This window comes from Atractosteus spatula, chromosome 19, assembly GCF_055471065.1.
Source record: "Atractosteus spatula isolate fAtrSpa1 chromosome 19, fAtrSpa1.hap1, whole genome shotgun sequence".
NCBI lineage: Eukaryota > Metazoa > Chordata > Actinopteri > Semionotiformes > Lepisosteidae > Atractosteus > Atractosteus spatula.
Genome location: NC_142724.1, coordinates 2,247,827 through 2,264,922, shown reverse-complemented (window position 1 = coordinate 2,264,922; position 17,096 = coordinate 2,247,827). Strand labels below are relative to the sequence as shown.

Below are 17,096 nucleotides of genomic sequence, written 5' to 3'. Positions count from 1 at the left end.
ACAGACAGGCCTCAAATGCCTGCGTCTGGCCTGGCTGGTTCTGCCCCCGCTGTGAAAATAAAGCCCATTCCAGATGCCCTGAAACGGCAAGAGCACTAAATTGTTTAAATAAGCTCCTTGCTGTGGGCTTCATGGTCTGCTGGACAATGCTGTTCCCTCTATCTTTTCCTCATTCTCCTTTAATTGCAGGTCTGTTGTCAGGGTTTTCAGCCTGTGAGTGGCAGCACCCACCCCCACTCTCCTGCTCCCACCTCACTCTGCCTCCGCAGGATGCAGTGCTACATGTCTCCACTAGGGGGGGGGGGGGAGTGTGTACCAGACACAAGACTCCCGGGGGAGTTTTCCACCCCTGTCCAAGCCAGAGCTCACCCGTTTCCAAGTGCTCTTCACTGCAACCAAGTTGACTGCACACTTGAAATATTTTCCTTTAAGAAGGGTGTTTCTAGGTCTTTTAGATAAGAGGCAGAAAAGAGCTGGAACTGAAACAGAATCGAGACTGTTCCTGCAGTCACTGAAAGCAGCAACATATAACACATGAAGCAGCACAGAATGATATTAGAACTATATCATTTTTTCCTTTTATTCACTACAAGAACGTAAAACTCTAGTGCACTTTTACGCAGGCATATGCAAAACTATCATCTAAGCTCATTTTTTAAGTCATCTGAAAACACAGGAGAACACTAAATGATCAAGGGACATCAAGTTGTATTTTATTTTCTATTGCTGCCATCCCAAGTGCTCACAAACAATTGAAAACCTTTCCCATTCAATATCCATCCCTATTTCTTATTCTACTACAACACAAATAGAATCTGAAATAAGAAAAACACTGTTCTGTAAAAGTGCCTCTTGGCTACCGCCATGATCCCAGTTCCCGGCATTCTCGGATTATAACTATTTTGACATGTCGGCACCGAGCAGCTCTCGGTGAATCAGGACACAGCTCAGAAACGACAGGATTGTTAAGCCCCCATGCAAGCCGTCCACAGACACCACTCCGGTCGCCACTGAAGCATGCAGTGCATCAAACACAGAAAGTAATTTAAAAAAAACAATTACATAAACGTGACCACTCTCCAGTCTACAGGCTGGATGATATTTTGTGAGCTGTCGATCTCTAGACAGCTCCATTATTACTGCATGGAGTTCAGTCGTCAGTGATAAGGTTTCAGGAAGGCAATGTAATGTAAACTGCAATCTATCTGGACAAGGTACTGGCTGAAGCTTAGCGATATGTGCCGTCTAACCCTGATGGGCTTGGGTCAACACAGCACTTCCTATGGAAAAATCCAGAATTCAGAATTCCTTACTGGAACCTCCTGCGTGCTCACAGCACAGCCTTGTCTATCAGGAGTGGGGATCTTGCCCCTCTATCCTATCATGTTTTCACTGCTCGCCTCAGATTCTTTTGGCCAATTACCCGGGGTGCCCCACACTACGCATGCCAAAACACATGCACCCCCCTGGCCCGGCAGTCCATGGACTCCACTGAGGCACAGTGAGCTGTTCGTCTGGCACATGGTCCCTCTGGGACAGCGAAGATGAGAAGCCTGTGGGCCAGGGAGGGCTGTGAGGAGCCTTCGGACACACTACAGCACCGCACACTGTCTGGCCTGCAGTGCGCAGAATTAGTACAACAGCAACAGCGATGTAATGAACACGCCTGTAGACTCTCCCAGCTGCAGATCCCTTCACAGCGCCAGGCAAGCGGAACAAGGCAACACCTGTTTCCACAAGCTGGCAGCCCGGGACAGAACTGCCCACATGCTGAAGAAGCCTGGAGGGTATCAAACCTCCATCAGCTCAGTAGGTGATTTGCTAGATGAAGAGATTCAGCGAGAACCTAGAACTCAATCTGCACCCTGCAGACCTCAGAGGACCAGAGTTCCCTTAATTGAACACAAGACGTGTTCAACTGATCAATGATAAAAAAAAAACATTGGTGCTGCCAGACCTGACAAATAAGGGAGTCTGGCACAGGGCTGGAGACCCCTACACTGCCTGGACTTGATTTCTGTAACAGTGCACTGAGTTTCCCCTGCATCTGCCTCCTGTCTCCCCCACCCGCTCGACCACAAGGATTGTGAAAGCGCTCAAACCCTGCCAGTTCTCAGAAGGGATACCAACCCTCACTGATATGTATTTCTCTGAGAATCGACCCTTTTCTGGTTTTCTCCTGTATACAATTTACACTCTTTTAATTTTTTTTATACAGTACAAAGTAATCTAATAGATTAGCAGCATTCTCAACTCATAAAGATTTAAAAATTTCTCTTATAAGCAACAACTTCTCACAGACATACTCAAAAAACATAAATGCTCGTCATTGTTAAGACGACTATAAACTAATTTTCTTTTTTTCCAAAAACAAAGTGTACTGAAATATATATCTAGATATAATTAATATTCTTCATCTTATCTCTGCTACATATGACCAAAAAACAGTTTCTATCAGAGTACAGACGATAAATTATAATTCTCACTCACTCAGCCCTACTCCAAAGTTTACTGAAGCTGAATTCTTTAGTTATGAAAAGTACATATATAAAATATCACTTTGTATAAAAATAAATAAATAGTATGAATGCATGAATCTGTTTTCTAAGCACTGCACATTCCTATTGTAAAATACAACAGTTCTGCTCCAAACCTCTAACCACACCCGATCGAACACTGTTTCAAACAGAATTTCCATTTCACCCACCTCTTACTATGCGTGCCACGTGCAGAAAGAAACTATTTTCCACTCCTCTCGGATGTGCGAGTACCCGTGGGTCCTACATCCTAAAGGTGCAAGGTTTCAAGTCATATTTGTTAATTAAAAATTGCCTTTATCAATAATGGTGTTAAAATCCTGAAAAATATTCTTTCTCACGAAGCTCAGTCTTGACGAGTTCTGTGATTGTTTTAAGAATCCGTGTGGCACCAGAAAACCATCTGCTCTGGCAGTGAAATGTGACAGTACTCCACAGACGTGAATGGAACCCGCATGGAGCAGACTGCGGAGGTCTGAAACCCCTAACCGGAAACGCACAATCCAAGACAAACAATGCCAGCAAACAGGAACCATTTCTCCACAGGTTTTCTTTATCAACACACCGCTTACCATAGCTCCTATTAGACCATGCTTTTCTATGCCAATCAGAATAAAGCAGGACGCTGAAATCCTGTGCCGCTCTGCGAGACTGCAGCCCTCGTGCCTCTATCAAGCGTTCTGCAATCGGCTAAGCTGGACTGAGAGGCTGTGTTGTGGCCTGTAAGCCAGCCCATACCTGTGGAGAAATGCATGTCTGCTGGCCTCTGCAGATCAATCCCATACTGCCATGCGTTCCTATGCCCTGTCCTCATCCCTTCCGCTACACCTGCCCTCTACCTGGAGCAACCGGGGAAACACTCTGCCTCCTCTCAGCTGCCCAATGTGGGCAGTCAGAATCTCTCACATAACTAGCAAAGGAACTGCAGGTTCCATCATGGTACCAACAAATAATCTCTAAATGTCTTTTTTTTTGGCAAATGTTGCAAAACGTTCAACTGGAATGAATGCGAAATGAGAATGTCTTTACTGCAGACAATTGCACTGGTTTCTCTTTTCCGAGTTTACACGTAGCTACAGGTAAATTACAAACGTCTTTTTTCCCCCCAGTAGTTTACTTCGACCATAGACAAAAAATATATTTGTTTCCTTGTTTTTTTTCTTCTCAGAGGAACTACATGTAAGAGAGTATATAGAATACTTGAGAAGAAATGAACAAAAAATGCAGTTTTGGTCAAGTACATACACCATTGCACAGTGCCCCCTCCTGTTCCCCTTCTCTTCAAAACAAGGGGAGAGGAGCAATTTGTTATTTTTTCATGAAAAACCTCATATCGATATCAAGAAGAAAAATCAGATGTGAGAAATCCACCTTGCAGCGTTCTGAGTGAACCCAGTCTGTGGTAAATATGTTTCTCTGCTAGAAGCTGTTAATTAGTCACAGAAATACTATTACTGATATACAACAATGTGTTGGGCTTTGTACACTATTTACAAGTTTCCAGCTTCTGGCGTGGAGTGAGAGCACCTCCCGGCAGTGTCAAACAGGCCTTCTTCAAGAATAATAAAGGAAACTGCCCAGCCCACTTCAGAGACCACAGCATCTGTCCAGTACCGCAGCTTCTTTTCCAGCTTCACTTTCTTTGGCACAACAAACAACTGATACTTGGTGCAATCATTTTTGATGTGGTTTGTATCTCCTTCGGCTCCCGGCATTTTTTTTTGTGTAAAAAAACAAAGACTCGGACAAACTTGGCAAAGGACCTGCAGAATCCATTATCGGCTACGTATGTCTGGGTTTGGACAGCGACCTTTGACCTTGTGTGACACTGCTCCCTCCACACCCACACCCCCCCCCCCCACCCCAAGAATTGCACAGATCTTAGCTCTCTCACCTGCATCAGCCATTCTCCCCACAGCCTCTTACCCAAAGATGAAAGTACTACCAAACTCAAAGTCTGGATTCAGCCCCGTCTTTCCAAAGCAGGGAGTCTCTTTGCCGGGCGTGAGAGAGTGGCCCATTTCCTTGCTTTCACAGTGCTCATGGTCCCTCAGATGTTTCCCATCTCCTTCCTCGTTCAGCTGGGTTGCGTCTGTCCCGTCTCCAGAGTGAACAGTCTGTCAGCTGGCTTGCTAATTTCCCTCTGCCTGTGTTCCCTTGCAGACCCAGAAAATGCCCCAGCAAAAACACAGACAGGCTGAAATTCAGTGCAAATATAATGGAGACTCTTTCCATACTGAAAGCATAGTGCAGAGTTTGCTTTGCATGCTTGATATAGGCCTGGAACACGTTAGAAACCTAACTTTGGTGTAGAGTCACCCTATTTCAGACCCTCGTAAAGAGAAGACTACCCATCCTGCTGCGCGCCACCTCTCCAGTGAACAATACAGCTGCACACTGTCTGCAGAAGTGTGGGACCGTCAAGGCAAGCTGGGAACCAGTTCTGCCATCAGCTACAGCTGCCCAAAGAGAACGGAGGTGAAAAGACCTGCAAGCCAGAGGTCAGGTATTAGAGCTGAGAACCTGGTGGTGATGTAGATGGCCAGGCAGCCTGAACGTTACCTTCATTAGACTGCATCTTAAGGATCTCTATACTACCCGTTAACCAGCCTTCGGAGCTGATTATATCTCAAAATGAATCAATCTGCTCATTCCTGGAAGTAACAGTTAAGTTATAAACATGAATAGGCATGTGGATTGATGAAAAAGCCAAATGCGTTATGCTTCATATGCATGTTACAGACATCCTGAATTGCAGTAGCATTATTAAGAAAGAAATGTATATATCTGTCTTGGGGAAAGCACTAGAAGAAGTTTTGCAGCGGTGCTGCCTGCTCAGAAGGACTTTGGTTTTCAAAATGTGGGAGAGGCGATGGACAGCTGGGCTCTGCTGGCAGGGACATCAGGCACTATCTGAGAGCCGCAGGGGGAAAGTCTGGGCACGGGCATTCCCACCCTGGGCCTCGCACCAGCGCAGGAACCATGGCATTCTTTAAAGAGCAAGGAAATAAAAACTGAGGAGAACGCCAATCTGGAGAGCCGCCCCTCTGCCTGGTTTAGTGAAAGGGAACTGGAGCTTGTTCTTGAAATCAGGCGAAGGCAGCTGCTCCCCTGCAGCCCAGCGCTGCGGAGTTCAAAGGCAAAGCTGTCCTGTTTTCTTCTTTCAATTCTCCCCTTCAATTCTCCCTGCTTCGCCCGGGGAGTGTTCTCTTACCCCCCGCGCCCCTTCCTCTGAGCTCTGCAGGCCTCTCTATCAAGACCCAGTGCTCCACCCTGGCCACCGGCCCAGCGAAACCCTTCCACACTGCTGGAGAGCCACTGGGTTTGACAATAAGGATCTCCGAGCGGGGCGAACCTGGAACTTGGCCACCTTCTTTGAAAGTCCACACGTCAGAGGGAAATTAGCAAGAGCGGCGCTATGAAAGTGCAGTTGGCTCACAACCCAGCGTCCCGCGAGTCACTCCAGCCCCCAGGAACGCCATCTGCAGTCCGCGGGCTGTCAGCTCCCGAACCAGGCCTCTCTCCACCCTCCGTGCTCGATGCTTTCAATTCTGTGCCCGAGTGGCCTCTTGCTCTGGCCTGGAAAGAGATGGGCTGCACTGTCTCCACCCTCGAGCCATGGCTGTGCCTTAGAGACGATGTCTTGTCCTCTAGGAGCTCTGCCACCAGCCCGCGGGAAGACCGCACTCCACTGCCTACAGCTCCCTGCCCCCCCCCCCTCCCCTTGGCCACTCCTCACCTTCTTCTTGTGGAAAATCCCCTCCTTTTTTTTTTACAGACGATAAAATAAAACACAGAAAAGAAAGACTCCATAAAACAAGCCAGCCCACCTCCCCCCCCCCCCACTCTGATGAAAGATAGATTCGGGGGCCGGGGGGTATTACGAGATGGGCCCACCACCCGGAATGACAGGGAACACCCAGCTAAGGGACAGTCGGATGCACCCAGTGTCAACGAAGGAGACGCAGACAGGGAGAGAGCCCCGGCAGCAGGCAGGCGGAGCCGGCCTGCTCTGGATCAGACTCGCGTTCCGGGGGCGTCTGAAGAGGCAGGGGCGCGGGAAGCAAGTAAAGAAACGGACAAGCGCACCCCTGCCTCCATTCCTCTCCCAGAACCGCAGAGACGGCGCCCCGCAGGCGTCAGGCCTGGAGATGAAGCAGCTCCACCCTCCGCCCCGAGCAAACACAACCGAACGAATCTCGCAAGACGCCGGGCTCTCTCAGGCGTGGCGCGAAGATAAAAAAAAGACAACTGCCGTGTAAGAACTCGCACGCTCGAGACGGCACGTGCTTTCAATTGTCACGAACTGGCACCTCCGAGGCCTGCCGGACGCACCAGACATCGAGATCAGACACGGACCCTGCTGCGAAGCCAGGGCTGTGGTGGAATGTGGGACAGCGGTCCCCGTCACACATGAGCCGGAGGAGGCAGACACAGAGGCTTGGAAGCAGGAAGTGAGGGAGGGAGTGGTTTTTGGCAGAAGCACGACTGGCTTTGGGACACTTGGGGGTGTTGGCGGGAGTGGGGCGCGGGGGAGGGCTCCGTGGGTGCTCTGGGCGATGTGGGGGGCAGGAGAGGCTATTGCTGGGGTGACAGGGGGCGGCAGGACTGTCCCGGGGGTGCGAGGGTGCTGGGGAAGGGTGCAGTCTGTGGAGAGGCGGGGCTGGGAGGGGCGGTGGGAGGGACGCGCCGGGCCCCTCAGGAGTAGATGGTGATGACCTCACGGCCCCCGCCGCGCACAAGGAGGACCCGGTTGAGGCCTTCGGTCAGGACCTCCAGGAACTCCATGTCTGAGAGAGCGGAGGAGTTAAGGGCTAAAGGCGGAGTTCTGCTCTGGAAACATCAAAACCCTCATACGCAGAGGTTGTGCACAACCGTTCAAAACGACCTCTGACCCAGGTTGCCATGAGAAAGACTATGAGCAAACCTGTAGGGTCATGCTGCCCTGAAGCCCAGCAAAGAGACACAGCGTTTCTCCACCTCCACCCTGCCTTTGGCGCAGAGGCCCGGCAGTCTCGTCTCGGTGTCCTCAGGATAAAGGATACAGTTCTCGTCGCCCTTCCTGTTCTTGGGCGGCCCGGGCATGTTGAGCAGCACCAGCTTGGCCTCTTGGGACTTTTTCACGATGACATCGTTGAGCTTCAGGGCCGTGTGCATGCGCCTCACATTGGACTGGTTCCTGTCCCGACAGAAGTGGTGGAAAAGGTGTCAGGAGACAGGTGTTACTCACAAGCACGAGCCTTTTCATGTTTACTAAGAGTCCTCGGGCCTTAATCACAAAATGTGGCCACGTGATAATATGCGCCTTTTTTCCGAGAGAGGAAATGAAGTGTCAGGAGAAAGAAAGAAAGAGCAGAAAAGAAACCAGGCTGGGCAGATGGGAAAGGAGACAAACAAGTGGAATTCTGACAGGCAAATTCCAGGAGACGTGAAAACTGAAAACAAAAACTGTACATGAATGGAGAGGCTTAAAAAGAAATGATTCCACTGAGAGCTGGTGGAATATTGATCCTAGTTTAAGGATAAGGTCATCTATAACATTTTCCTCTCTGCTTTTCTGAGTAGAATTAACCTGTACTTGACCCTTTCCTGGCTGCAGCTCCCTGCCCAAACCTCTTCTGTGAACGAGGCCCTTTCTGAGTGTGTGAGTGTGTGAGTGTGAGAGTGTGAGAGTGTGAGAGTGTGAGAGTGTGTGAGAGTGAGTGTGTGAGTGTGTGAGTGTGTGAGGGTGAGTGTGAGAGTGTGAGAGTGAGAGTGTGAGAGTGTGTGAGTGTGTGAGAGTGTGAGAGTGTGTGAGAGTGTGAGAGTGTGAGAGAGTGAGAGAGTGAGAGTGTGAGTGTGTGAGGGTGAGTGTGAGAGTGTGTGAGTGTGTGAGAGTGTGAGAGTGTGAGGGTGAGTGTGAGAGTGTGTGAGGGTGAGTGTGAGTGTGTGAGTGTGTGAGAGTGTGAGTGTGTGAGGGTGAGTGTGAGAGTGTGAGTGTGAGAGTGTGAGTGTGAGATTGTGAGTGTGAGAGTGTGAGTGTGTGTGTGTGAGAGTGTGAGTGTGTGTGTGTGAGAGTGTGAGTGTGAGAGTGTGAGTGTGAGAGTGTGAGTGTGAGATTGTGAGAGTGTGAGTGTGAGTGTGTGAGTGTGAGTGTGTGAGTGTGAGTGTGTGAGTGTGTGAGAGTGTGAGAGTGTGTGTGTGAGTGTGAGTGTGAGTGTGAGAGTGTGAGTGTGTGTGTGTGTGTGTGAGAGTGTGAGTGTGTGTGTGTGAGAGTGTGAGTGTGTGAGTGTGAGGGTGTGAGTGTGAGTGTGAGGGTGTGAGTGTGAGTGTGAGTGTGTGAGTGTGATTGCGTGTGAGTGTGAGAGTGAGAGTGTGAGTGTGTGAGTGTGAGTGTGTGTGTGTGTGAGAGTGTGTATGTGAGTGTGTGAGTGTGAGGGTGAGGGTGTGAGTGTGAGTGTGAGTGTGTGCGAGTGTGTGAGTGTGATTGCGTGTGAGTGTGAGTGTGTGCGAGTGTGTGAGTGTGATTGCGTGTGAGTGTGTGTGTGTGAGTGTGTGAGTGTGTGAGTGTGTGAGGGTGAGTGAAAATATGCACTGGAAAAGGTTTTTAAATAGCACATAGAAAGAGCTACAGAGAAAACTCCACTGGGAAAGTAGTGCAGGCTGTCTGTTTTCCATCACCTTCTGTGTCTGCTTAATTAAAATCTTAATTAAAATCTCACGGTCTGAAAGGGTGAATAAAAGGGAAGACCTGAGAAGACTGCATTCTGCACACCTCAGTTGACCTTTTGTGTATTTCTGCTCTGAATCCTGATGTTTTTCATATATCAAGTGTGAATGAGGGGCTCGTTGGATCAAACGCCTGGAATGCTTGTGGAATAAGGAGGTACTCACAGGTTTTCCCATTCTCTGCAGCGTGGCAGGAGAGGAAGACAGAGTCAGCATTGCAACATCACAGTAACAGTTCTGAGCACGGATTTTCACAGAGCAAAGAAGCTGGTAAAGTACACTTCCACACACGGTGTATAGTCTTCCTTAATACACAACATGCAGACAGGGCTTTGCATATGCAGACATGTAACACTCCCAAGACAATCAAAGCTTCAGAAAGCAGGACTGAGAAAGGAGCAGCTGAAGATATAATGGTGTGGTGATATAATGGGCTTCCATGAAATAACCTGGGATCTTGCAGCTGTCCAAGGCACAAAGGGTCATCTCTGTCTGGGATAGACCCTGCACTTAATACATATCTCCATCCATCTCCCATCTGTCCATATATCTATCCCCCCACTTATCCATTCATCCTTTCTCCCTTTCATCCATCCATGTTTTTACCAGCTCATCTGCACTGAAATTGTGAGTCCGAAACAGCGGCACACTCTCTAACCTAAAGGCCTAAACGGCTGTTCTTCAGCACAGCCCTGACTCGCTGACCAGAGAGGAACAAAGGCTGGAGAAGGGCGATTCATGGCAACAGCCAACAAGACCAGGGCAGAGGGTGAAAGCAGCAGGACTGCGTGGGGTAGCACAGTGTTCGATGTATTTAAAACGACTCAGGTCTTGCTGCATTGAGCATAAATAATAAGTGACACAATCAGGCAAGGCACACAGAGACAACCCCAAATTGTGCTGGGGCAAGGTGGAATAAGACCGGTGCTCTCTTCTTCTCTTGCACCTTGAGTAAAGAGAAGGCCGGAGTGTCTGGCTGGCTTTGAGAGGGGTGCGAACACAGGGAGAGCTACAGCCCTGGGCAGAGGAGGAGGGACAGCGCAGGACAGGACTCACGGCTTCATGTTGAAGATGTCCTTGATGCCCTCGGGGGTGGTGGTGCCCGAGGCCTTGCCCTTCTCTGTCCAGGTCATGTGCACCTTCTCCCCAGGGGTCTCCACCTCCTCGGCAGGGGACTGGGGGCTGGCTGGGACTGGTGTGGCGTTCTTGTCGTGGATCAGCTGTACCTGCGGGGGGCAGGAGAGAGCGACAGACTGAGAGAGGGGGCAGAAAACAGTGAGAAAGCAAGGGGAAGGAGAGAGAGAGACGTTAGCTTGCTTTTGTCGTTTACTTCTTTAACGTTTTTTCAAAATTCGCCCAGAAGCAAGATAATCTGGAGCCACTAGCGTCCAGCTCAAGAGCCTTTGGTCTTGACCAATCCTCCTGATTTCCTCGTGTGCCACAGACACAGGCAGAAACGCACAGGATTGGTTCTTCCAGTTTCCTGGGCATTAGAAACTGTTTCCTTTGGTCATGCAACTGCAGGAGGAGGAAGAAGGAATGGTAAGAAGTCTAAAAAGACAAACAGGTAGAGACTGGGAAAAAACTGAACCTCTGCAAAGCCACTGCAGTGCAGTATGTACTGGGAAAGGAACCAGCAGATTACCAAACCAGAATGATAGCATTCTAAAGGCAAGTGATGCGGGCACTGCTACAATAAAGAATGAGGTGAGGCAACTGTAGGAAAACAGAGTAAATTCATTGCTTAAGCACAAGGAAAAATAGGGCAAAGAGCAAAGGACTGATCAGAATGGAAAACAGAGATGACGAGGCAGCAATGGAGCACAGAGCAAGATGGATAAGGGAGGGATGAGAGAGTGAGAGAGGGGTTACCTCCTCCTCCGGCTTCTCCTCCTCGCTGCTGCCCGGCTGCTCCTCGCTCACGTTCAGGTGCGTGCGCGTGCTGGCCGGGTTCTTGCGACGGATCGAGCCACGAGATTCGTCTGTGATGCTCTGGATCTGCACAGAGGGAGGACGAGACAGGGTGAGCCGCATCCTTCTCGAACAAGCTCGGAGGACAGCTGTAGGCTGGTTACTGCTCGGGGTGTTCTGTGCAGGACTGCAGACAGCGTGCTGTACCTCTCTCTCGCGCTCGTTCTTAGTGAGGTGCATCTGCTTCAGGATCTGCGATCGCTGCTCCATCACCAGGGTCTTCTCGTAGGTGTAGGCGGAAATGTCGCTGTCGTGCTGCGGGAGAAGCACCTGCAGTCAGACCGTGTTCGACCGCCGCAGTGCAACACAGCTCGCAGTGTAGGAACAAGTAAATGCAACTGTGCTTTACTTGGATTAAGAAGGTGGCGAGAGGTACTAAAGAAAACTCCAGCTCTCTTTTTGCTCCCGAATCGAAGGAGCTCAGAAAGCCATCTGTCCCTGTTCAGGCTGATGCTTGAACATCATGCTGGAGTCCTCAGATGTCAATCTGTCTCAAACCTTGTCTAAAGATTTGGCTCCCCTGCAGTGGCTCCGGCACCCACTCAGGAGAAAATGATATGCCAAACTGCAAGCAAGCGCCTGACAGGAGGATTAGAGCGGACTGCTGGAGCAGAGCATCTTTTGCTGATGACATTTCTGGAGAAGTGGACATCAACATGTGCCTCAACTTTAAACACAAGAAGAGGATGACTTAAAAATAAAAGATACAAAAGGTTGGGGCTTAAAAATATTAACATTTTCTGCAAAGGTGGAGTCTGTATTTATAGAGAAAAGATGTGACAAATAGCATCACGTGATAGAGAAATTTTGAGAGCGTGCAGAATCTGTCACCATGACGCTTCTAGCAAAATAACAAATAAGAAAAATGTGATAAGAAAACCAGAATGGTTTCAGTGTCCCATGTTCATGAAGGTGTTATAAATAGCTATATCACCAGGAGCACAAGGCAAAAAAAAATATTCTCCTGAATGCGTTCTTAGTGTTATTGAAGCCTTAATTAATGGTAAAAAATATTTTTTTCTGTTGAACTGCAAGGGGTGGAGGAGGGCAGAGAGGCGGTTTGTTAATGCAAATATATTCTAAGACATGCAGAGCCTATACTTTTGATGAGGCAGACAGAGAGACGGGGGGAGGGCTCTAGAGACAGACAGCGCCTCACCATCTCCACCACCTCCACTTCAGCGTTGATGCGCAGGTGGTACAGGAAGGTGGTCAGGTCCTTCTTCATCTGGATGCTGTTGTCGTCCATTTGGGCCACAGTGAAGATGCGCATCTTGCATTTCCTCCAGACCTGTCAATGCACACAGACACACACACAAGTGCTAAGATGGCTGTATCGACTCCCTCACACTCAGCCAGCTCCTTGCATCCTGTCCTTGAATAACTGCTTGCCCCCTCAGTGACCAGTTACATTCCACTCCTTCACTCAAGATAGACAGCTGCAAACAGCTGATCATGAATTCCCTAGTGTCTGCCTGTGCAAGGGGTCCAGGCAGAAGCCTGACCTAATGATACAGGAAGTGCAACCTTGTGCTGGCGAAGCAGGAAGGGCAGTAGCCTGACCTGGTGACACAGGAAGTGATACCTTGTGCTGGCGGAGCAGGAAGGGCAGCAGCATGAGCATGCCTCCGTCGTGGACAATCCACCACACGTCGATGTTGCCCTCGGTGAAGCGCTCCTGGTTGGAGGGGTAGGCCGAGATGTTCTTGGGTACCAGCAGGGCTAGGTGGGCGGCCGTGGTCTCCCTGACCAGTTCTGGGATTGTGGAGAGATATGGCGGTAAAGGCCTTGTCCCGTGGAAAGAGAACCAGTCCGTTTCACAGCTCCCAGCCTGAGTGCCCTGAGACCATCACACAGCCCTGAGGCAGGATCACCGCAGGTTCCAATCAGCTACCTCCTCACTTAAATAAGCCTTAATTACTGAACTGGCCCCACAACTAGTTAAATAATGAAAGATCACTCAGGGAGACCTCAAAATTATTCCAGAAGCATGTCAAGTTAAAAAGTTAATGACAGGTTTTCATGGCCTCTTTTTCAACTGGTTGCTGTAAGACCAATGACAGCCGACAATTAAATAAAAAGCACTAAGGACTTCATGAAGTGTCCAGTTGTGATACCCCAAAACCGGGACACAACCTAATGCACTGTCACTGACCAGCAGCCCCCGATCACCCCCTCGTGTTTCCTGCAACGCCCCTCTGCCCCTCACCGATGAAGTTCCTCCAGGTCTGGTGGTCTTCAGCCTGCTTCCAGTTGCGAGGCCAGCTGACCAGCACAGTGTTGTGCTGCAGGCCCCCCAGGCCACCCGCCTGGATCAGGTGGGACGTCCCGTCCCGCAGGTTTGAGGAGATGACCACCTGACAGAACCCCTTCACCTTCTCCGCGTCCATCAGCCTCCGCAGGGACTGTGGGGCCGAGACGGTCAGGGAGGGAGCCGGGGGGAGAGACGGAGCAGGAGATATGAGAGAAGGCAGCAGGGAAGATGGAGACGTTGGCATCGTGCATCATCTCCTGGTTTCTGATTGAGCTTCTGTACAATTTCCGCTCCGGAAATAGATTTTTTTTTTTTAGTTACGTTGATTTTAGAAGAAAGAGAGTCAAATAGTGTTTAAAAATGCCTGGTATCTGGAGTGTGTCAACCCTGAAAAATGGATCGGTCCTGAATGGGTTAAAGCAGCTTGGGGAATCTGGCTCTTTCAAGTTGTTAATAAACAAGTAATTCGCATAATGAATGAAAGAGCATGTGAACATACCACTGAATGTGTAAATAAATTACAGACAAACCTCCAAGGAACTCTAATTAATTAAATTACTAAAACTGAATTATTTAATACTTCCTGCAAGATGGCTCGAAGAGGAGTTTTGAGATGGCGCTTATCAAGGGTCACAAAACAGAGACAGACTGAGTGTCTGGTTGACTGGCCTGTTACCAAGGGGCCCGGGCTCTGCTCTGACCTGCTCCGCACGCTGGGCCTGGGGGTGGTTGTTGAGGAAGGTGCCTTCCAGCGCCGTGCCCACGATGGTCAGCCCCTTGCCCGCCTTCAGCTGGTTGGTGAAGGACAGGAGCTGTGGGTGCTCCACGTTCTGGTCCTGGTCCACACTCACCAGAACCAGCAGCTGAGGCCTGGGGAGTCAGGGAGAGAGAGAAGGGATTGAAGACAGAGAGGGGAGAGGGACAGAGAGAGAGAGAGAGAGAGAGAGAGAGGAAATTGGAGGGGGTTTGGAAAGAGAGGGGACAGGATGATTGTCGAGAAATATTTTTGCACAACCATTTCTCTCACAGTATGCGTTACTGTAGGTGTCATTGAAGCTACATTCCGGGTTCCGGGAGTTGGGGTGTTGGTTTCAATGCAGGGTGTGGACATTCCAGCAGGTGTCGTGCTGTCTCAGTTGCGGGGTGCCACTCTCACCTCCAGTTCTTGGTGTGGGGAGGCCCCTCCTCCAGCCTCATGAGGGCGAACCGAGCTGCGCTGAGGGACAGCCCCCGGATCCCGTCACCCCACTCCTTCTCCGCCCTGCGACACAAGGCACACGTCACCACACGCCCCCGGCGAAACCATCGGTCTGGCACAAGGTCAGAGCCTCAGCTCTTTACTTCAGGGGTCTCCAGTCCTGCTTCTGGAGCTAAACGATTTCAATCAGCCTGTCAATGTCTTAATTTGACTAACTTACTGCCTTGATCTTAAAGACACCTGGAAAATCATGCAGACACTCCAGGTTTCCTGTTTTAAAACACTTCCTTTTATCGTTTCATACTTGGATGTCATATCAGACCTGTCCACAAGAGGGAACCATAAAACGGGGACATGCTTTATTTCATGGCTAAATCCCTCTGTTTCTCGTTTCCGTGCGGTGAGCAATGATAGAGAAAAAGCAGCCACGACTGAGAGCTAGGAGGGACGGGTGAATCTGTTCTGGGGTCTGCATTCCTGTTCTGACAAAATAAATCTTGCATGCACTGTGAAATACCTACTTACCGTTGTAAAAATTGAAAAACTGAAACTGCGATGGAAGTCGACAATAATTAGAAACAAGCAGTCATGTGCATAAGCAGTCTTACAGGTTCTAGGTCAGCGGTCACTCACCCACGGTACTCGATGTACTTATAGATGCAGGTGGCGATGACCATGGCAACAATGGCGTAGTACCAGGAGCAGATGAACATGAGGGACAGGCACAGACTCATCCCCAGGAAGGACAAAGCCCTGTCAGAGACAAGAAACCGGCTCAGCATGCACTGGACAGAACCAAGGATTCCCTGTCACCATTTCTTTGCTGGTGGCGCCTCTGGCGAATGAGAAACTTTACCTGTCCGGATTTCAACGTGCAGCTCATTGCAGCAGCGATCTATGATTTTGAACCCCTTCCTGTCAGCCATGGACCACTGGAGTCACGACAGGTCTGTTAATGTATGCTGTTTTTCTAGGTAGGTCTCGTTTAAACGGTTTATCAGACAATGGCCAGAAGATCAGGACTAAGCACGACGCTCCAGAGATGCCCGAGATGGGCCCAGTCCTTTTTAATCTTTTAGGGCTTGTCCAAAGAGTGATCTGAGCGCCAGCTGACCGTCTGTCTGGCCAGTAGACGGCTGGTTCTACAAGGGCGGAGTGCAAGCAAGGCACTGGACCCTCACCAGTGGTAGAATTTGAATCGGGGTCTCCAGTTCGGGGTCCGGAGTAGAGTCTGCAGGGCACAGGCCAGGTTGACAAACATGTAGCACATCAGGAAGAACCTGGCGAGAGAGAGAGGGAGGGAGGAAGGGGGAGGCAGAGAGAGCTGAGAACCAGAACGTACAGCATCTAACTTATGAATAAGAAGAAACTCAAGTGGTGGGCTGTGAGAAATTGTTATCGTAGGACTGACTCAGGAGACCTGGGTGAAGGACCCAGCGTACCCGTGCGTGAAGAGTGAGGGGTGTGTGGTATTGGCTACAGGGCAATAAGGTTCTGTGTCTTTGGGGGTGTCAGCTTCAATGGGGTTCACCTACATTGAGAGGATGGGGGCGACGGCGTCCAGGGAGGCGATCAGGATGCCGATCTCGCAGATGCAGGCGGTCAGGAGGAGGGCCCAGGTGGGCTCCCCATTCGCCTTGCCATGGCCAAACACCTGGAAGGGAGAGACAGGGATTGGGACACAGAAGAAAGAAGGGGCTGCTGAAGCTGATCCCCGTAGAAAAATCCTGCACATACAGAAACCCGTTAGTTCTTCCAAATGTTCCAGGCTTTGTGGAAGCAGCTCACAGAACTCCAGGGATATTTTTATTCTGACTATAGGAGGGGGCCTGCAAGCTGTTCCCTGGGCAAAGAGCACCAGGATATTTTCCCTTTCAATTCAGCAGGACCTTTCCACAAGAATCCTGCTGAACGTCTTCTGTTTGCATGTGGGCTGAGGCTCGGCCAGGAGCGGGCGGGGGAGTGATCGCCCAGCTGACACACAGAGCTGGGAGCCGCGCTGCAGCGCTCAGCCTCGGGGACACTCCGACGGGACGGGCACTCGCGCGCTCGCTCGCACTCCTGCTCCGACAGCAATTCCCCGCAGACCCGGGGCGATGCCGCAGTGCTCCATCCCCGCCTACCGTTTCAGTCACATCGGGGAGACAAACCCGCTCGTGAATCCCTCTGCCGGACCAGCGGCGGGGAGACACTGCTCCTCGCTCTCACAGAGGACAACGCAGTCCTGGGGACCCCACTATCTCCTCTGCTCCCCCAGGACCCGTGCTCTGTGTGTGTGTGTGTGTGTGATTCATAATGGGAGAGTTAGCAGACATGACCAATCCAGCCCGCATCATGCTCCCTATATTAACATCATTATAATGTGATATACTGGTATAACTAACATTATTACAATGTGTTAACAATGTAACTAGGGAAACAGGATTTT

The 17,096-nt window shown here is 50.1% G+C and overlaps 1 protein-coding gene across 2 annotated transcripts in view; it reads right to left on the bottom strand.

The window, feature by feature from the left end:
- Positions 1 to 3,581: 3,581 nt before the first annotated feature.
- slc12a5a (solute carrier family 12 member 5a) overlaps positions 3,582 to 17,096 on the bottom strand; it is a 174,664-nt gene continuing 161,149 nt past the window's right edge. The window contains exons 14-27 of one of the 2 annotated variants that reach the window (XM_088937802.1): positions 16,204 to 16,322; positions 15,850 to 15,948; positions 15,302 to 15,421; positions 14,627 to 14,731; positions 14,172 to 14,340; positions 13,426 to 13,621; positions 12,802 to 12,971; positions 12,376 to 12,507; positions 11,364 to 11,471; positions 11,118 to 11,243; positions 10,302 to 10,498; positions 9,411 to 9,425; positions 7,583 to 7,716; positions 3,582 to 7,327 (exon numbers count right to left, since the gene is read on the bottom strand). In XM_088937802.1, coding sequence (XP_088793928.1) covers positions 7,236 to 7,327; positions 7,583 to 7,716; positions 9,411 to 9,425; positions 10,302 to 10,498; positions 11,118 to 11,243; positions 11,364 to 11,471; positions 12,376 to 12,507; positions 12,802 to 12,971; positions 13,426 to 13,621; positions 14,172 to 14,340; positions 14,627 to 14,731; positions 15,302 to 15,421; positions 15,850 to 15,948; positions 16,204 to 16,322 — 1,782 coding nt within the window. In that variant the 3' untranslated portion in view covers positions 3,582 to 7,235. The remainder of the gene's footprint in view (positions 7,328 to 7,582; positions 7,717 to 9,410; positions 9,426 to 10,301; positions 10,499 to 11,117; positions 11,244 to 11,363; positions 11,472 to 12,375; positions 12,508 to 12,801; positions 12,972 to 13,425; positions 13,622 to 14,171; positions 14,341 to 14,626; positions 14,732 to 15,301; positions 15,422 to 15,849; positions 15,949 to 16,203; positions 16,323 to 17,096) is intronic. The other variant, XM_088937803.1, reaches the window with a different exon arrangement.